This window comes from Rhodnius prolixus, unplaced genomic scaffold, assembly GCF_049639745.1.
Source record: "Rhodnius prolixus isolate KJV_2025 unplaced genomic scaffold, Rpr scaffold_25, whole genome shotgun sequence".
Lineage (NCBI taxonomy): Eukaryota > Metazoa > Arthropoda > Insecta > Hemiptera > Reduviidae > Rhodnius > Rhodnius prolixus.
In genome coordinates, this window is record NW_027411585.1 from 558,167 (window position 1) to 578,901 (window position 20,735).

Below are 20,735 nucleotides of genomic sequence, written 5' to 3' on the forward strand. Positions count from 1 at the left end.
CAGTGACTGAATTTACATGTATTTTGGCCATTCCATGTAACAATCCCGAATCATTCCTACAGTTTTTTTTAACTTTGTATTCTAAATTTAGGTGACCTGGTTTTATTTATCCAGATTATTTTATGTCAAGCACAGAAATTATGTATATTTTAGCCATTGTATCTAAAAAAAATCCTCTTTTTCCATTATTATACCCGCTCTTATTTCCGATTTAGGACGATCCCAGAGTCCAGCTTTACCAACCATCACTGAATTAGGCTTGCATTTCAGCGACAGAAGTAATATTTCTTCTGGGAAAAGGCTGAAAAAATTCAAACTCGGAGTTTCAGCTAATCTCTCCTTTAAAAGTTGTAAGAGACAAGAATATGCAGCACACTGAAATGGTAGCTCAAAAAAGCCTACCTCCCCCTCTCTGTCTGAAAGAAATTCCAATGAACGTTGTAGACCTGTTAGGCTACAATGTGTACTCCGAGATTTAAGAGAATCGTTGCAGCAATTTTCTAGAAATTTAAACAAACCTGGAAAAATCTATTTTTTGGAAAATTCTGGATGAGAACTTCTGGTTACTGACTGGTGCGTCCCAATCCCGATACTCTGTTTCAGCTTCCTGTAACTCTGGTTAATATGATCTTTTCTTCTCAAACACACAAACCATTTCCTAACCAGACAGACTCACGGGACATTGAGAAAACTCTTGTGAAAATATTGTTTAAAAAACCTGATTGATTGATGAAGTAAAATTGGATTTCAGTATTTGGTTGTGTTTCTTGTTCATTGTTCGTACGTTTAATTAGAAGGTATAGATGTTGAGCACGCTAAAGGAGTTAAGTAATATTATGCAAAAGATTATTTTTACATCCTAGTGATGATGCTGCAGAAGGACGAGGATAAAACGGCCACGAAAAATAAATCATCCCCGAAGCGTAGTATTTTTTTGATAAAAAAGAGAAGAATTTATTAAAGGACAAAGTGGGTCGACCCAGCCGAACGGATTTGGCCCCATCAAAGACACTTTGTGCTTGAAGAGCGGCTCCGCCTCATCTGCCGCCCGCTGCCTTCGATATAGTTTGCTTTGTTAAACACCGGTCGTTAATTCAGCATGATGTAATGGCCGCCTCACTGCATGAACTGGCCACATGTTGTAGAAAAACAGATGTAATATCTATTTAGTACGTAAGAGACTAACATGTTCTTTTTCTATAGGTTCCTCATGAGAGGTACCTGCCTTCCGGTTTTAAGGTTACCTCACAAATATTGGGGTCCCCGGAGTTCGACTAAGTGATACGTTTGGTAAATGTGATCGGCCCAAACTTAGGGTTGCGATCTGATGGACTAAGAAATTCAAATTTTCTTTGTCTCCCCTCCACTAATAAGTATAATCATCGCCATATAAATTCAGCAATTGTTGCCAAATGCATGTCATTTTCATTTCTTGCAATCCAATCACTATGGCCATTACTTAAAAATTATGGCATTTATTAATTCATTTTTTTGCAGAAATTATCTCAAATTTGATTTTCCGGGAAAGCGGTTGGGTTTGAAAAGAAAATACGAAACTTTTATTTCATTTAAGGTATATACTTATATACAATCATTTTCCTAATGAAATTGTTTATGAGAATTCTTTTCCAAAATAATTTAGTCAATATGATCCCTTTAAACAAGAGAATAAACATTAATAATAGTTCGTAATATTTGTAAGATTAATTTTTGTCTTAAGATTTTGTGAGGTCTCGATTGGCTCCAAAGCGGAAGAAATGGTGAGAGTCAGCTGAGCTTTTTGGAGAAGTAGAGCACTCCTCCAAGCTTTGGAGTCATGAGTCCAACAGCCAGGACTGGAGATTCCTCTAAGTTAAGGTCGTATAACAAACCCCGTTGGCCGCCGTACCATTGACTTATTGTTAAACGAGAGAATTATGTTTAGAATGTAGACAACAAATGGTTTTAATGTATCTAAACACAGTTACACCATTTAATCTTGTCTTAGAGCTGCAATTCCTTAAATAAGGTGTACAATCTGAATAACTATTCCAATTACAGCATATTTTTTTCATAGCAAATTATTGGATTTTTGTCGAATATTTTTGTGAGATCGATCCAACCTCTACATTGTCCTTGTTGCGCCTGTGCTGCTTGTATGTTTTTGTGGTTTTAGAAATGACTAACAATCAGACTTTTATTTCTATCATTAATATTGTTATTTCATTTAAATATTTATGCTCCCGGACCCCGACGCGATGTATCAACATGAATCATGTTCGGGATCTCCCCTTTTGGTCTCAATTTTTCCCTCATACATATCGGGAGTCAGTCGCCCATACATTAAAATAACTTTTATTTTTTCTCTCTTATTTTCCAGAATATTTATTAATTTCACAATAAATTTGAAGGGAGTTAGTGCTTGAAGGGTTGACCTGAACAAATTGAATGTTACGGAAGGTTTAGTGAAGGAAGGGTAGAAATGGTAGGCCTAACTGTGGTAGTAACAAGGGTCGGCCTACCGCCCCCGACTGGGCCTGCACCGACAGACGCACGCGTGCCCTTCACTAGCGGCCCTGCAGGTCGCGGATCGAATCGAGGGCTATGACCTGAGCCTACCTGGCTCGCACTGCCTCAGGCTTTCTCCACACTAGCCCCTAAAGTGTTCTACTTCCATACAGACATACTCGTCTAGAAAATTACACATGCCATTGGCTACTCTTATCACTACCACTACGCAAATATTTGTTTAATTAATTTTCATGATATAATTCCTGATCTAAGAAGACGAAAACTCTGAACTCCACCAAGTCCCAACTTACACTTTCCAATTTTTTTTTTCTTCCTTCAGAAATCCGCTCAAATAAATTTTGCTGCAAAATTTTTGGAATAAAAGTAATAAATCGAAATATATACCGAGTTAAAGGAAACAGATAAAACAATTTTTAATCGTAAAATCTGCCGAATAAACTGCTACTCACCATCCTTCCGTTTTCTTCAAATTTTGGAATTTTGTTTACATATTTCATTCCAATTAATATAATATATGTGGTGAAACCGTACTTTTCACTAAAATGAAACTTCAGAGGGCAGCCTAGTCAATCTCTTTTCTCGGAAGGTTCCCAAAAATATATCTGAAATAAATGATTTTAAAAATCCCTAATAACCTACATACCATGTTTAAAAAAAGTTTTTTACGCAACAAAAGATGCAAGATAAGTGATAAATCGATTGAGTAGTGCCTTTTCGATTTTAAAAACTTATTTCTGCGCCTACAGATGTTAACTAAATTAACGCTACGATTTTTCGTTTTAGAGTTGTGCCGGACTCTTTTACTCTCAAACTCACATACCAATTTGTTAATGACCCAAAAAACAGGGTACCCAAAAATTGAGATTTCAGAGGATAGTGAAAAAATCGAAAATCTACTCGATCGTAAAAACCAACTTCCAACTGAGTAGGAAAAGAAAATAAAGAATTGCACTTAATTCAGTACGAAACAATCTTTGATCAAAACGTTTTTACAAACAACGAAAATTTTGTAGAACGTTGTTATTATAGGTAATGGTGGACAGAAACGGTGCAGCTTGATAGAAAACTGTCGTGCAGCGCCATTGGGGGGCGCTGAGATCGTGACCTTTATCTTCTATACAAACATTCCAATTGAGTGTCTATTCTTGTGTGAGTGTGTGTAAGTTTTGCGTCAGGAAGAAGAGTAACAGGCGGCGCCCCTGAGATCGTCCCACTATCTTACTCAGTACACAACACAAGACCTGGCACTTCTTTTTATCCACTTTACAGAATTGGAGAGAGAGAGTTCTTCTCCTATGGCAGGGGACACGCCTGCCCTCAGGAGGTCAGATTTTTCGTTGCGCTAAAATAACAAAACAAAGAAAATAATGGACGTTAAGTTAAAGGAAAAGGATGGCCGTTAAGGAGGAAGGTAAAGATGGTAAAGTCTGGAGCTGTGGATATCAGGAGAGAAGACGATGGTCTTTGTGGCGTCACGCAGCGGCCTCAATACGAACTCCAATCTTAGATACACAGAGAAGGTAAGACCTGTGTTATTATGCAGATTTCCTTTCCTCTCTCTGTGTGTGTATGCATGTAAGAGTGGAGAGGGGGGTTTGTAAACAAACTTTGAACTGACATCCATACTGCACATATTCACAATTTAAGATTATCCGCGCTTAACCTTAAGCACATTACGCAATTTTCTCAGCTTCCAGTTAATAAGCTTTCTTTGGTATTCAATTTTATGAGAGCGAAGGAATACGATAGAAATTAGGCGCGATGCTCATTAAGTAGTTCAAAAATCGGATGCCCTTTGACTTACAAATGTGATAATTTTTTTAGAGATCAAATTGTATTTATCTCTCTTTATACCATATCAGAAATGAGGTTATAGTATCTTATTATATATTAAGATTAATCTATTCGATCCCAATAAATTTTTTTCCCTCGATTGATTACAAAAAAAATGGCTACGTACATAATTATAATTAATTAAACAATTACGTTTAGGATGTAGAAGTCCACGCCCATTTAACCCTCAATTTACTTATTTACTTTACCCTAACTACTGTTTACCAAGTTTATCGAACTATACTTCTTAATTCTGTAACTTCCAGCTTGAGTTTAACCAGCCTTATGCAATATAAGAAATGGCGAAGTTAAATCTAGAAGTTCGAAAGGTCTATCGTTGCTAAATATAGAAGGTTTATGGAAATCGAAATGACTGGGTAGTCAATCTCCGATTTCCTATTGAACTGCTTCTAAATTATTTAAAATTGACATCAGATTTGACTAAATTTATGTGATCACCGCAAAATCCATTTTTATTTATTTTTAGGATTCCAGCAAAATTCTGTTGATTTCAATTGATCTATTCTTCTATGTAACGTTTATGATTAATTGTTGGTTTTATCTTTACAGAAAAATATTTCACAATTTTACATACTCGTTTTGTAAATATTCTTAAATATAGACTCCTAATAAATAAACTGAAAACAAACAATAAATTATATAAATCTAATTCATCAAATTATGACGATTTCGTAACGTCAAATAATTCATATTTATTCTTGTAATAGTAAGAGAAACTTCAAATTCTTAAGAAAAATTAAAAACTAAACATTATTTTAGATTGCCCGGTGAAGATTTCAATGATACAGGCGTGGCCCGTTTGATGTGGGCGTGGCCAGCTAACACCAGTGTGGCTTCCTATTGGCTCCACAACTGCCTACATTTTGAATCTTCCATTCTCCATTCTGGTTGGTCAGTATTTTATAACCATTTATTTCTTCTTAAAATACATATTAGATTTTTTTAAACAATTTTTCCCCTGTAGGTATTTGATGAACTATCAGAATATGCAATAAAACAAAATCATTAAAAATACTCCAAAAATCGAGATCTTACGTAAATCTTATTAAAAAAATCTTACGTATTATTGACCGTTTTGTTTTACTAATGCCAGCGGAAATGGCAAATTCATGGAAAATTGATCAATTTAGTTGTAACAATGAAAATGTAACCTGTGCATATTGTTCTCTTAACTGCCATTCGCTAATATAATTTGCATATGGCTGTCATTTAACTAAACCGAACTGGTTGTGTGGCAAACCGTTTTAGACACATTTAGACATGACGGTCACACTCACACGACCTTCTCTTACCGCTATGCTTAAGGTACCAACTAACAACGTCTCTTCAAGCTCCTGACAGCATGCTGTGTAGTGCATATTTTGTCAGGTGGGCTTTTAGGTGGATAGCTAACTTACTTTAGAATAAATTTTTCATAAATCCAAGGCCTAGACCGGGAATCGAACCCAATACCACATTATATCTCAGCTTTGCTGGCCATGCCTCTAACCGCTCAGCTACCTGTCACTGTCACTCACTTAAGCATCACACAATCGAAACTTCCGAACGATTACCACCCCTCCCATTAGTAGAGTAAAAAAAAGTAATAAGAGATAAAAATCCTTCATAAAAAAAGAGATAAAAGTTTAAGTAGCAAAAAAACTTGTATAACTTTACTTAGTTTAAGTTCCTGCCCCAAAAATTGAAGTGATGAATGAATCCTTTAAAAAACAAATTTAATTCAGCCTTGATTTTTAACAAATTACATTATAACTTAATTAAAAATCTATAAATTTTCAAGCAGTTTTATTCGCAGTGAGGTCTCGCAGTTAAGAAGATAGTTCTTATTCTTGGTTTTCACAATTCTGAAACCTTTCTTCTGACATTATTGCCAATGATTCCTAAATTAATGTTTCTATAAATTTAACTGCAATCTAGTAAAACTATTTCCATGACATTTTGATTGTTTACCCAATATTTGCATCTTCTTCTGGTACCATTTTGAGTATCCATGCGTATGTAAGGTGCAACATGTCTTCATTGATGCTGTGTTCTTTGAAACTTAAAGTGTGTTCTTCATATGGTACATTTTTACTCTTGAAAAAATTGTATCCCTCTCTTGATAAGTCGTAAGGTATAACCGGATCTTGGTTGAAATGTACGTGAAATAGTTCCGGGTAGTTCTGGGTATCCTGGCGAAACTTAAACAACAAAATTTATTAAATTAGAAGGGGGGGGGAATAAATTAGAAATTCAGCCTCTACGAAAGTTAGCTCACACTGTCCATGTAGAGTTTGGGATAGAATGCTGATAATGAAATAATTCCTTTAACCTTGGACGCCTGCTTATGGTAGCCGTAGAGCAAAGCCACTACTCCGCCCTGGGAGACTCCACCTGGGTGACAGAATTATCATTTTTTAGGCATCTGGCGGTTTAGAGATGAACGGCGACTCGTCAGGATCTATTACAATGACCATCGGTTAACCGTGACCCTTTAAAAGCGGCTCCAAAACCGCTTTGACGGATTAACATTTAACTTTGCCATTTTCCACTTTTCTGTCGGCTCCTTTGATTTTCTTTAAACTTCCTGTTTACAAGGAACTATGCTGATCCAGAACTTTTATTTGAATACATTTCTATGAAACTACGTTTTAGAGTATTTCCGCTGAAGGTTACTAATATGTTTCCCTGTGAAGTCTTATCTCGAGGTAATGTAAGGTCTGCGCAGTGTATAACATTAACTGAAATTAATATGCGTGAAGATGATATCTCTACATTAAAGGAGTTCAAGTGCCCCTTTACTAAATGCATTTTTAGAAAAGTGGCTCCTGTTTAAACGGTTGTAACCCACTTTGAGACCCATAACTTTTGCCTTTCTCCTGTAACTGTATTAAACCAAGAGGGATTAAGACACTCTCCCCTAACGTTTCAGTATATTGTTCGGTCCTAACAACTGCACTATAGTAAAGTAATCGCCTATTTTTCAGGCGGAACGTCCAACTACAGATTTCGTATCATGGACGGGGCGGAAGCTCTTTACTTTACTATAAACAATTTTTCTGACAAATAAAAAGTGATCATTCCGTTTGGAGTAATCAGTATTCTTCCGGTCATGCATTCAAGTAGTTGGTACACCTGCAATATCCGTCATAAGTACTGTTCGTTACAACAATAGAACCAACCGAAGTACGTAATTACTTACTGCTGTAAAGCCAGCCTTACCACCAGGACTTAACTTAGGTCAAAGCCGAGCGGTTTGAGGCGAGACCAGTAAAGCTAATATGTGGTACTGGGTTCGATTCCCGGTCTTAGGCCTTGGATTTTATTTAATGGTTATTAAAAGAAATATACAGTAAAGTACGTTTGCTAGTCGCCTCCGTCCACGAGACCTAATTGGTAGTTGGACGTTAAGCCCGGCCTGAAAAAATAGGCGATTACTTTACTTTACTTAACTTAGGTCAAACTTATTGGTGAAGTAGGACAGTCAGGTAAGTTTACGCATATTTTTTTTACTGTACGATACTCTACCCGATATTTTACTCGTACTACAGTTATGGGTATGAAATATGTAAGTGAGTTTCAAAGTTTGCTAGGCAGAGTGTTTGCTTTGATGTTATGCACAACGAGTTCCAAGTCGAGTCACGTGTTTAAAACTTTTACTCAGTAAAATATTGATGTTATTGGGGGGGTCTGTCGGAGCTGTGACGGCTTCCTTTAACCAGATCAATCTAAGTCAATGAATAATGACTTGTACAATATCGAAGTGAACCATCGATTCTCTTCTCCTTACCAACAATGATTCTATTCCTGGGAATGCCGGAGTCTACAGTCTTATTAACGAGTCTATCCACATAGATCAGTGTATCTTCTACTTCTTCGGTAGCGATCAGTAATTTCTGGTCTTCTTTAGTTATTTTGGTAGAAAACCACTTGTACGTCTCCTAAAAATGATTAACAATTTACTGAAATTGGTTGGGAAATATCGTGCAAGTTGTCACTGGTATTGAACATCATTCGAGTTCTTTAATCCTCAGTCCATCCAGATAAAACCTGTCTTTCTTAGAAATATCAAAAAATAAATCTGTTGTGAACAAGCACATGAAATTTCCTTACCCCTATTCACATAATAATTTAAGGATATATACATATATAAGTGTATACAATATTGATTAGGTAATTTTATTAATTTTATTTCTTTATTATTTATACAAAATGTTTTCGATTTAATACATTTTGAATAACACACATACACACCATCTAACCTCCTTCATTCAGTTGGCAAGTGGAGAGAAAGGTACAAACATAAGTGAAGTGGAAATCTCTACACCAATCTGATGAATCTACCTCTGGTGATGAAGGAAACTCCGAAACCAATGAGGACATGCGTGCAAATCAGCCATTATGTGTTATAACTCAAATTTAAAAAAAAATCCTACACCAAAACCAAACATCTCCTTCGAGGAATAACAGCACATAGGTACTTCTGAATATTATACCCAATAACTCGACTGGGTACCCTAACCTAACATAAACCACAGTTTGGAGACACCTTCTCAAAATCTCCTGTATTTCCAGTTTATTTCTGAACAATCCTTATTTCTGAGAGAATAGTACTTACGTGACCAGCCATATTTACATTACCGTTATACTCACTTGGTCGCTATATTTACCAGAACGATATGGGGCGGTTGGAAAGATGATGTTAATGTGTGGAAATTGGCTTCGTTCAGCCATCAGCGACTGAAACTGTTCCTTCTGCCAGATTCCAGTTTTTCCTGTAATAGAAAGAAAAACGGACTGAACATTCACCATGGTTTGCTGTAAGCTTCAATCTTATTCCCGTGCTGCTATCTAGTAAATTTCCTTAAAAGACCCAATATTAGAATCATATTTCATTTCGACTGACATATCTAGCTTTTAAAAGCGTACATCACCCTGTACTGGACATCTGACCGGAAGTCCGCACAAACACCTCCCCCAGCACTGCCCTAAAAGAGACTTTCCAACAAAATGATCACTAAAGCGACTGTTTGTGTATGTATGGGCGTGCCAAGTTTCCTTCGACTCCTAGGGCATGTTTTATCGATTTATTAATTCGAAAAGTCTGCGTTCCGATTTAGAAATGTTCTTCACTGAGTTTGATCTTGTTTCGATCTTTAGTGTAGAGGACCAAAGTGGGTATTTCCGGGGAGAACTCGCAAATGATCCCAGCGTTTCAACGAGAACACTAACTTTCCTCTTAAAATATCGCCATATTCCTAAATAATTTGTTTTGCAACTTGGAATTCGTTCTGAAAAAAAATGGTCGATCTCAAAATTTTACTTGAAAACCTCGCTTAACACTAAACGGCTGATCATTAAAGTGGCACTTCTCAGTCAGTTTTGTTTTACAAATTTGGGATTTTGGTTAAGTATTAAATCCTTATTAATATTTAATAGATAATAGTTACTAACATTAAAATAGCACTTTAGGAAATTTTTAACCATCATATCGCCCAAAAGTAATCGAATTTTGACGGAGAAATGTTTCCTAATCGAAATACTAAATTTGAGTCGATGGCCTGAGTTGATTACTTTACTTTTTTAATATGTTTTTTAGAAACTAACCTAATCCATGGAGAAATATTAAAGTTGCAGTTGGTGAGGAACGTTTTTGAGGGATGTTCTGAAGTTCCAAATTGCCGGCGCTCATCCTTTCAAACTAATTAGTTATTAACTCAACTGAAAATAACTGAAAAATTAATTTTGTAAGATAAATTTTGATTGGTATTGTAGATGCGACTGGAATCATTGGAACCTTTCCACTGGTATCACAACACTTCTACATATCTTATCAGCATTATTCACTGATAACTGGTCCCAATAGAACCCCACTCTTGAATGTGTATTAGAGAAGGCCTGTTGTCGCGAAACACTTAATATTGGTTGACCCCGGAAGCGATGATCCCTCTACAATGAAGTAGTCCCATTTTAATGTCGTTTTGTGGCTTAGAAAGCACTTTTGGAGTGCCACCTGGCTGTGATACATCTCACCGCAATCCCATGGATAACAGTGTTCAGAACAATAGTGTTGAGTTGTTGACAGATAATTGGTAGTAGTAAACTTATCAAAACTACTCCACCATCGATAGTTTTAAAAAATATCGATTAGAATACAATACTTGTGCTTTAAATTTGTGCGCACCCCAAATTGAGAGCAAATGAATTGACAGCCTGAAAGGTTGTTAAGTTGAAGAAGTTAGAAATAGCCTGTGTCATGGGCACAACCCGCACTAGATCTAGCCAACAGAGAGTGCAATCAAAATCCACTAAAACTATTGTGAGGATAAACTGCGTTCACAAAATCCTGGCAAACCCCTGTTTGGACCGTGGGTATTGCCGAGCTATCAAGCAAAATGTCTGATTCAACTTCCACTACACTTCAAAACCATGCAATTAAATAGTATGAACAGGTTTCACAAGGCTTCCAAATTGCCCCGGAGTGTTTGGTAGTTCTCTACCCTAAAAGTCCCCTTTTTATTAAAGAATTAGTTTTCAGTTCTTTAGTCAAGGAATGTTGGTTTTAGTTCGATTCTAGGGAAACTGAGTGTCTCGCTTGCTTTGACCGCATCAGTTATTTTCTTACAGCAAATGTATTACATTAAAGTCAACTACCTTTTAGTACAAACTCATAGTTTTTGGAAAATCTGATATCGTAATATGCGGTAAAGGTTAGTAAAATTAAAGTAAAGTAATTGCCTATTTTTTCAGGCGGGCTTTACACGTCCAACTACCAATTTGGTGTCGTGGACGGAGGCGACTAGCAAACATACTTTACTGTAAATTTCTCATATTGGTTAAATAAAATCCAAGGCCTAAGACCGGGGAATCGAACCCAGTACCACAATACATATTAGCTTTACAGGTTACGCCTCTAACCGCTCGGCTACCGTGGCGCCTGGTAAAGGTTAGTATTTACACTAGATTATTCTTTTCAATAGGTACATAACAAAGTGATGTGCCATTTTGAAATGTTTTTCAAAACTAATAATTGAAGGAAATTTGATTTACAATTGTAAGTATCGCTGTTAGATAGTTTTGCAAAACGAATAATGATCGTAGGGAAATAATATGGAGTTAACAGTTGGTGCCCCACAATTGGAACTTAATAGGTAATTTATAAAAGAAGTTAACCTTCCAACCGCCCTACAGTGTATAAAACTGTTTTATTTAATACAGAAAAAAAGGTGATTTGGATCAGCTGTTGCAAAAGAAGTTCTAAAATAAGAGACCAGCTGATTACATAACGCTGAGCAATCAGCTGAGGCAGCGTACACTTGAATAAGATAATCGCCGAGTGCAAGAATTTAGTGCCACAACAGCGAGTGCATATTTCTTTTTAAAGGAAAAAAAATGCATATCTCAATGACATTTCAAGGGTAAACTGTAATAAAAGAAAAGGAAAAAATATAGTGAAATAGCTATAAAAAATAAGTTCCCCAAGAAGTTGCTAAAAAATGTGTAACTTATTTTTTGCAAAATTTAACACGAGTAACGACTCTGTGTGTTAATGTAAACAGCACGAAAAATTAACGAACCATTTCTAGACAAATTATCTTGCGCAAAGAACTGAGCACACGTGTAATTGGCTCATTTCGATATGCAACTGATTTTCCCATTTAAGGGAGTAGCTTTTCTTGATTCCAGTGTAAGAATAAAGAAAATCTATTATGAAGAGACTTTAACTTACCGCAACTTGCGTTTTAAACATTTTCTTTATGTTTAGAGTTTGTACTAAAAAGGAAGGTAACTTTAGTGTTATACATTTTCACTTGCTTTACTGTAACAAAATGGCAGTGTTCAATTGGTTGTGTTGAGATGAAATTACGACACAAGGCTGATAGACCTAACTTTTTCTAATAAAACAATTTAAATTGCCTTCGAACATTACGAAATACTCGGAAAAGCTATTTCATACGTCGCACTGCCTATGAATTTAGAATTTACTTAAATGAAGTAGGAAAGTCTGTTTCAAAGCTTTCAATAAGTATTCAATTAGTTTCAATCCGCACAATGGAGGAAAGCTTAGGGAAAAACTAATAAATTGATACAGTGTGGAGATGTTGCCGGTTGCCTTTTTTCCAATGCTTATTGGTCCTTACAGCGCACCTAAAAAAAATATCAAATTTCGACGCCATTTTGAGTTGCGTTACACACACTATACACGGACTGATGAACATCAACAATTAATTTGCGTGATTGAAATTCATTAATCAGACTTTGAGACTAGTAATGCATTTACTCGTATTTAGCTGTAAAGTAAAGTAATCGCCTATTTTTTCAGGCGGGGCTTAACGTCCAACTACCAATTAGGTGTCGTGGACGGAGGCGACAAACAAACATACTTTACTGTGAATTTCTTTTATTAACCATTAAATATAATCCAAGTTCTAAGACCGGGAAAAACTACTTTATCGGACTTAGCGGGCATCAGGACGACTAATTCCGGGTAAAACTCAATGTGAAAATATGCACGATCGTGATGCTTCCGTTTATAAAAAGTAAGAAGCAGACATTTTGAAAACAAACATCACTGAACTTTGAATTTACTCAATTCGCGGTTCTGTATTATCAAATAGAGGAACAAACAGAAATTTGATCCAGTTCTTTCTTTTTAGTTAGATTCTGTAATCATGGTAACATGATCGTGGTAAAAATAATTATTGTTGATAATAATAATAGTGATTTGTTGACGTCGTTCAGTGTGTATTTGCTCCTACAAAGCTAATCAAACCCTCCTTTGTACTATACTCATGAACGCCCCTTGATCATATTGAGAGAGATTCTGTATTACCTCCACAACTGTTTACATCGCGATAACAAGCACTCTGGCAGTGCGCCCTTAGGGCCTACGTGTATTCACTCTATCAAGGAGAAGAAGGTATTGTAATCGTGCAGATTTTCGATTTCGAGGCTTCACCCGTTTTGAGGTCCCCTAAGATCGAAAAAGTTTTTATATAAATTGGTCTATCGTGTGTCCGTTTGTGTAAATGTATGCTTGCTCAATAAATAATTTGAATTTAACAGAAAATTTGTGAGTTAGAATGTTGAGGTAGTGGTAAGAGGAAGTCATGAGAGGCTGCCCACCGGATTTCTTCGTTCTGAAGGAAGTTTATCCTCCAGATCATCACTTCTAAACAACAACAGGCTCATAATCCTGACGTTCACACGGCTCGCAGGAGGAGAAAAGAAAAAGTGGTGGGCTAAACGGCGCCTACCAAATACCTCCCTGTACGACATAAAAGTAGGTAACTATAACGACACTAATGTAGAAGTCGACCTTGAGGTCCTTCACCTCATACCCTCTACAGTTCTTGCTATATCTAATGGCAGCCTCACCTTTACGAGTTTCAAGAAGAAAACTATTCCTATCTTGAGACTGGTACACATCGGGACTAAAGTCTCTTCTCGATTGTGGAAGTGGTGGTGTTTAAAGCAAGGTGACCCCCGCACGCCGAATTTATTTAACTGCGATCAAGTTTTCAAGAGACTCCAATCGCACGATCAAGATCTATAATAAATCCCCCTAACAAGAATTAAATATGATTCAAATATTAGGAAGAGTTGGAAGAAAATTTAGGGTTTTGGCACCACGAGAAAAGTTAGGAAAATTCTTGTGAGTTCTGTCCACAGTTTTCCATAATTTTAGCCACAAATCTTTAGGGAAATTTTACTACCTAAATTTAGGATCCGAGAAATTCAGATTTTAGGCTTAATATTTGTAAAATAATTGGTGGACTTTAGGGGGAGAGATATTAGCGCATTCCATAAATTTTCCACTTTGTAAAAACATTGCCTTTCTCAATCAACTCATTATAAGATGATTATGGGATAGATTAATTTGTGAAAACAAAAGTCACATGGTGGGGAGCGCTAGACTCAGATCCGTTTATGAATGTGTGTGTATGTTGATTAATGGCGTCATTATGTGCGTAAGACCATAAAAACTACTACGTGAGCCTGTACACGTTAGCTGGCCAGAACCCACTACGTAAACACAGACCGACAAGCTGAGGTGTCTTCTTCTAGTTTGATTTCCGGTAGCGGCCTTGCATTATATTTAATGTACTCAATATGAAAATTTATTAAGAACATGTTTGATGTCACGTTCTCTAACCGGAAAGCAGACGTAAAGCTGTCCTCAAATAGACACATGATGAGGCAATACAACGTTGATGAGCATATTGGCCAAGATAGTAAGACAACGAGCCAAATATTTGATCTGACCGATTGTTATCTTGTAACAATGAGCGCTTTTCCTGAATAGTTTGGCTGATAACTTCTTACTTACATGCCAAACATCTGGATCTTCGATTTGGTCTATTCCAGCTTAGAGATCTCCTGAAAGAGAAAATAGGTTTTTACGAATTGCTGTCTATGAGATTTTGCTCCGCCGTAGAAATGCACCACAACACAATATTGCGGTAATGAGTTCGATCCCGGTCTTGGACCTGGATATTTTTTTAATAAAATAAATAAATGGCATTTGCGCCTTCATCCACGACAACAGATCGGTATTTGCAAATGATCAACGTAGCCAAAAACCCGAAACTCGCCATTGTTCCAATTTAAGAATTTAAATTTTGTTTGTTTGTGGGAAAGTGCAACCAGATGTACAACCATTCCTTCCAAAATGCCATGTGAGAACAAAGGAAGTTTCGCCAGCTCACGATGTTAAAGGAAATTAAAACTGTCCTCTGCAAATCCAAAATTGGCCTAGCAACATTCTGAACTTTCATATTTCTTTTTGTCAAAATGCTTCCATCGATTTTTGTTAAACTGTGAATCTAGTTTATATAATGAACAATAACTTTGCAAGAGTTTTCTAATATAATTGATTTTATGGGTTTGGGAGGGGATGATATGACAGTTTGAATCGTCACTAAAGTTCTGTGCTGGAGGTTTAGGGCACCTACATTGACCCCTAATCGCCCTAAGGATATTTACTGCGGCCACCACCAATATCAACAGGGAAATAAGGGAGCAAAAGGATTTCGGAGTAGTGCGCAAACCAGGGTCATGAAATCGTTATTGAGATCTGCTTTTTCTAGTTTTTTAAAAAAAGCGCGCGCACCTTCATCTGATGTCGTTGGCGCCCGGAGCCTTTTTCATTGCACAGCCGGTCTCTACCTCATGGCAGCAAGCTGTAGAGGCTCCCGGAAAGAGAAACTCTAAGGACTGACTAGACTTGAATCCAGCATTTCCGCGATAGGAATTCATCTCTTCCCTGGAATCGGTTTTTAAGACTAAATTTCTTTGTTACAAGTTAAATATTAAGTCTAAGAGCTCATTGCATTAAATTTATTTTGCAAAATTTATAAATATGAGGAAAAGCAAGTCCTAAGGCTAACTGTGAGGTGAACCAAATCTTTGCAATAGTTTGTTCACGTACAGTTACATCTTGGGTTGGAACTCTATTGCAATACTTTATATTAATTTTTTGCCTAGTTTGTGAAATGTGTATATAGTTCAAGAAAAATTCTTTGCATTAACTTTTTTTTGTTGTTACATAACCTTGTATACTTGTTGGAAGTTGGATATAAAAATGAGCCTGTGAGAACCGGTCCTGGAGCTAGCCAAGTCCGCGCAGCCCAACTTGTCGTATTAGAGTGGTCCTGTCCGCCTGCCAACTACCTCCTCAGGGGCTTTCCTTGTTTTATTTTATTTTTTGGTTGATTATTTTCTTGTTTTGGTCTTTAGATTGGAGAAATATTCTAAGCCGAATTTAAGTAGCCGTCTTTTTTCTTTTTGATAAAATTTAAGTTCTAAAACATTTTCCACTAAACGCAAAACGCAAAATCTCTCAACTTGTACTAACAGATTGGTCGCTACTGTGGTGAATTTTACGCGATAGTAGATTTGTACTGGGCTTTGTTGAGGTCGCCGAGCGATTAGAAGCTGGAGTGCAAAGCTAAGAGTGCGGTGGTACTGGGTTCGGCTTGTCTGTGTGGGTAATTTCAGTTAATAGCTTCACTCATCTCAGAAGAAATTGACTGCAAACTATCTGCAAAGTAACTGTCTGTCTCTCCTCGTCAGGTCTTCGGTAAAAAAAAAAAAAAAAACTTCAGAAGAAATAGGCTTTATGTTGCGGTAGCCAGAACAGTTAGCTGTTCCAGGTCATGACATCTCGCTCGAATGCTCGTTCTTAGCCCCAAACCTTGGCATAATTCCCTTAATAAACTAATTTGTAAAAATCTGTTGTAAAACACAGGCATGCCTTTATCTTACGAACAATCTCATGTTCAAAGATTATCTCTTAATTTTTGAAACATTTCATTCTTCTCAGTGTATTCAGTTAGAAATATCATTCATCATGCTGAAACTTAGAGGACGGTTTCTCTTCTAACCTAGATATGCTCTTAATAATAATCGAAGATCTGCACTTATGAGGAGTAATTCCTCTTACGAGAGGAAAAGTTATTGTTTGCGACAGTGTGGATTAAAGTGATCAGCAAACCCTCAATGTTTTGTTTAATTTTCTGATTTAATGCTGAACGTAGATGAATGTAATAAGTTCGACCTCACAGTTGACGCGCCTTAAATTAAAATAATCAAAGTTCGAGATTCCATTGAGGTCATCTAAGAAGGTTTGATAATGATAAAACTATTCAAGGTTTTTTATTTGAATTCTGCAATTTAACAATTTGTCCGTATTTAAAATAATAAATACGTCCTAAACAAAGAAATGAACTGTAGTAACTACGTTTAGTAGGGATTTTGAATTGTTTTAATTTAGATAAATATGTTGTTTACTGTATCATATTCTTAATCTGTAATCGATTATTTTTGTAATTTGATTACAAAACAAATTATAACTTCAAGTACGATTAAGTAAACAAACCTGCATCACCAGCTTGGTTTATCATAACCTTGTGTTCCATATGATTATTAGTGGCTCAACACTTCTAGTAGTGTCGTGATTTCTTGGTGCAATTCCATCATCAGATCTAGCGTCCTCCGTAATATGTTCTATTTGGAGATATACATTCTGTTTCGCAGTTTTATCTTAGCATTGTCCTTTATCTTCTACAAAACTTGAGTAAGTATTATCTGTTTGAATTCTGATTGATTACCTATCTTCTGTTTGCTTTTAAAAAGTATTAAAGCAATACTAACTAAACTGAGTGCGTTCGCTAATTATACTGCATTAAGTACCCGCTTTGCCACAACTAACCTAAACTGAGGTTTCCTAGCAAACTGTTTCAAATAAAATTTGCTGAACTATGTACAACTGTGTTTAGTTATTACTTCAAGTTTAACCTTGTGTGAACACTCACTTGACTTTCTCTCGTGATTAAATCGTGCGTTGGTCACTGTTTCGTTTCCATTCAGCTGACTGGAGAGAAAATAGAACGCTCAACTTGGTGCTTGCAGAGCTGAAAAGGAGTCGACTCTGAGGTCTGATATAATAGTTGTAGGGCAATGTTTCAGCGAGGCTTAACCATATGCATGTTTTGCGCCCCTTTAATAACCTTAACAAATGAGTTTTTTTGCAGGAGCAAATAGTTTTTAGAAATATTTTAAAATATTCCACACGTTCCGCAGTTGTCTTTTTGGCTTATTCCGTGTGGAATTGAATTTTCTTTTTTTCTCACAATCGTTTGCTTGCCTAGCTCGTGCAAATTTGTTATTATAACATAATTGATAAAAGATACATAGCTTGAACTACACTGGAGCACCGCTCCACAACTATTATATCAGACGCTCTGAATTGTACGAGTGTTTTTCTTTAAATTTAAAGGAATACGAATTTAAAGGAAATTTAAAGGAATATAAAGAAAGGAATACTTTCCTTCAGTCAGCTGGATGAAGGCGAAACAGTGACCAATGCCCGATTTTAGGACTTAAATTGCCGAGAGAGAAATTGGTGCGGCTATACAGCTTTTTGATTTCAGAAAGCGATGATGGTATTTGGTCAAAATGTACCATCAGTGTCGTCATTTGACACTCTTAAAATTGCATAATGTTATTTCTTGTTTCAGAAAGAATAAATTCTTGATTTCGAAGCGGTATGAGATCCTTGCAAGAGACCAAACTGACGGTCCAGGGGAATCCCAGCATCCTATTCGAATAGTTATTCTGTAGCTGCGGTTGTAACGCTGTGCTCAGAATGTTAAACTGTCTTCCAACATGGCGCAGCTACACGAATGCACAGTTTAGTGACAACCAACAACTTGTCAATTTAGTTTTACAATGTGCACTCAATGTTATTATTTTCTTGCGTTTGGTTTGTTTGTAGTATGCCAATACTGGTTCTGTTAAATATAACATTCATTTTGCTAATTTTTGTATCTTATTTATTTAAATATCGAAGAGATAGTTTACAGAGACCAGTTTCTGCCGCTACCACTGCTCGCTTCCAAGCGTATCGCCAACGCGAAAGGAGAGTAGGAACTGGTAATCTTGGTGAGACGTTTCGCGCTCATCAGCCTTATTCAGGAAACACTTTGAAGAACAGAGATGAATTTCATGTAACCTAGGACCATGCTTAAACAAACCTGCAGGGGTAAAGTATTGTGCAATTAATTTTCCAAATTTAGAGAAAGTCGTTTCCGATAAAGCGGAAAATCTGTTCAGGAAGTGGCAGTTCAGAGAGACGATTTTTGTCTAAATCGTCCGTATGGTGGTAGCATTAAACCAAATATAAAATTTGAATATACCGATTGTTTTAGGAATGCCGAACACACACATTTCGACTGATACACGTACTCATTCAATAAATACGTGCAATACCAAGAAATGAACTAAATATTGTGAAAGTTGTTGATCGATCCAGAACCCCTCCGAACTTACACATACAGAGAAAACTGAGTTTCTGAAATTGCAAATAACGGAATTTGAAATTATCTATCGCCTTCGTTCCCAGTGAATGCATTTGCAGGAGGATGAATCAAGGATCCTGAATGATTGGCCGAGCAACAGGTGGGTGGTAAAGGCCATATAGTCATCAAATTCTTGGACTTTTTTTAGACAGACGTTATTTTCTGACGTAGTCACTGACAGATGTGTTGAGAAATGGTTACATCTCTGAAATCAAACCTACCTACCTCATGCCAATAAGCCAAATAGACGGGGCTTCTTCAGAGCAGTTCGCCAATCATCTCTGTCTAGAGCGTTCACCACCTTTTTCTACAACCCAATGCGTTCCTCCATATTGTAAGTTGTCTTTCGATTAGGGATCTTTCCAGCTCTCTAATTATTTTGGGTAACCTGCCTATTAACGGCGTGATATTTCATTTGGGTAGGCTGCAACTGGAATGGCTCTTCTATCACTCTCAGACAGAGTATTAGAGGCTCCTAGAAAGAGAAAGTATAGATTTCAATATATCTTGACTACTCTACTCAAGCGACAAAAGTCTCTGTATTCAACATTCAGTGAGAAAAGCAGGTGACGTAGATCACATTTAAATTTTGTAAAAATTTTCTGTACGAACGATATATCCTGTTGCCCTGGACATAAACACACAGCAACAGTGCACAAACTTCTGCAGTTGGTAACATGGTACCGTAGGTCATAAATATTTATTATTCATTGTGCGCGGTGGACAGTACGCAGACATAGTTGTGTACTCGTATTTAACAAGCTAAAAGGGAGGTCACTGTCTGAATTACCTGGACATGATGCTTGAAGCGAGAAGTTCATTATTTAGTTCTTCAACGCAAGCCGTCAGTTCTAATATGTAACAAAATTCAGTAGCAATAGTATTTTTTTTATTGGCATTGGCTTCCGCCATACAGCCAGCATCGTCAAGGTGCTTATCTCTAGAATATCACTCACTCTCCATTCTTACTTATCTTAACAAAAGGTTTCTTTACAAGTTCTTTGTTTTTAGGATTTCCAAATTTGGAGAAGTAGTGTTACATGCCTTTTCTTACTTATCGTACTCATCACGATAGTACAGATTTAGCTTGGCAATCGCTAAAGTATTTCACTTTAACTTGGCGCATAAAGTCAGTTAGGCCTATTACTTTTTCGGAGTCCCTGAAACGAACAAATTTTTCTTTGCCCCCAAAATAATATATCTCATTGCTGATCAGCTTCTTCTAATTCTATTGGCAGAAAATTGATTTTGTGAGAAGTCGGATAGCTTTAAAGATCTAAAAGATGGTTCTCGATTAGCCAAATCCAAAGCTGTTTCTTTTTTGTTTAGTAACCCTCCAATTTCAAATTATCTCCAAAGATATTCCTCGTGAAGTTCGACCACAGACCATCTAAAGATGAGTCTACCACCTTCCTCACATTTCCCAGTGTTACATCCAGGATCTCTTTGGAACTGTAAGAGGTCCACGTGTTCAAACCTGTGATTCGGAATAGTTTTCAGAAGTTTTGTTTCAATTTTTTTCAAAACAAC

The 20,735-nt window shown here is 36.6% G+C and overlaps 2 protein-coding genes and 1 long non-coding RNA gene across 4 annotated transcripts; 2 read left to right on the forward strand and 1 right to left on the reverse strand.

Moving 5' to 3' along the window:
* The first annotated feature begins 3,489 nt into the window (after positions 1–3,489).
* On the forward strand, positions 3,490–5,703 carry LOC141448380 (uncharacterized). Its single transcript, XM_074116716.1, has 3 exons — positions 3,490–4,031; positions 5,125–5,260; positions 5,614–5,703. The coding sequence occupies exons 1-3, from the start codon at positions 3,904–3,906 to the stop codon at positions 5,701–5,703; spliced, it is 354 nt and encodes a 117-aa protein (XP_073972817.1). The 5' UTR covers positions 3,490–3,903.
* LOC141448394 (lysophospholipase-like protein 1) lies at positions 3,971–17,357 on the reverse strand. 2 transcript variants are annotated; one of them, XM_074116749.1, is made up of 6 exons: positions 17,225–17,357; positions 8,998–9,119; positions 8,135–8,285; positions 6,623–6,738; positions 6,316–6,545; positions 3,971–6,245 (listed from the first exon to the last, which is right to left on the reverse strand). In XM_074116749.1, exons 1-6 carry the CDS (start codon positions 17,262–17,264, stop codon positions 6,230–6,232), a joined length of 675 nt encoding a protein of 224 aa, XP_073972850.1. In that variant the 5' UTR covers positions 17,265–17,357; the 3' UTR covers positions 3,971–6,229. The 2 variants fall into 2 exon arrangements, with proteins under 2 accessions (XP_073972850.1, XP_073972848.1); XM_074116747.1 differs by lacking the exon at positions 17,225–17,357 and adding an exon at positions 9,952–10,168.
* On the forward strand, positions 17,284–18,666 carry LOC141448398 (uncharacterized). The gene is made up of 2 exons (XR_012454995.1): positions 17,284–17,422; positions 18,366–18,666. It is a non-coding gene; the product is annotated as an uncharacterized lncRNA (long non-coding RNA).
* Positions 18,667–20,735: the final 2,069 nt, after the last annotated feature.

Bases quoted from the DNA above. Each gene is read 5' to 3' on its own strand.
- LOC141448380 (XM_074116716.1), top strand. From the start codon at position 3,904: ATGGCCGTTAAGGAGGAAGGTAAAGATGGTAAAGTCTGGAGCTGTGGA. The intron at 4,032-5,124 runs GTAAGACCTGTG...ACATTATTTTAG, and splicing joins ATCTTAGATACACAGAGAAG to ATTGCCCGGTGAAGATTTCA. The intron at 5,261-5,613 runs GTATTTTATAAC...AAACCGTTTTAG, and splicing joins TTCTCCATTCTGGTTGGTCA to ACACATTTAGACATGACGGT.
- LOC141448394 (XM_074116747.1), bottom strand. From the start codon at position 10,036: ATGAGCGCCGGCAATTTGGAACTTCAGAACATCCCTCAAAAACGTTCC. The intron at 8,286-8,997 runs GTGAGTATAACG...AATCATTTTTAG, and splicing joins CTGGTAAATATAGCGACCAA to GAGACGTACAAGTGGTTTTC. The intron at 6,739-8,134 runs GTAAGGAGAAGA...TCTGTCACCCAG, and splicing joins CAGGAATAGAATCATTGTTG to GTGGAGTCTCCCAGGGCGGA.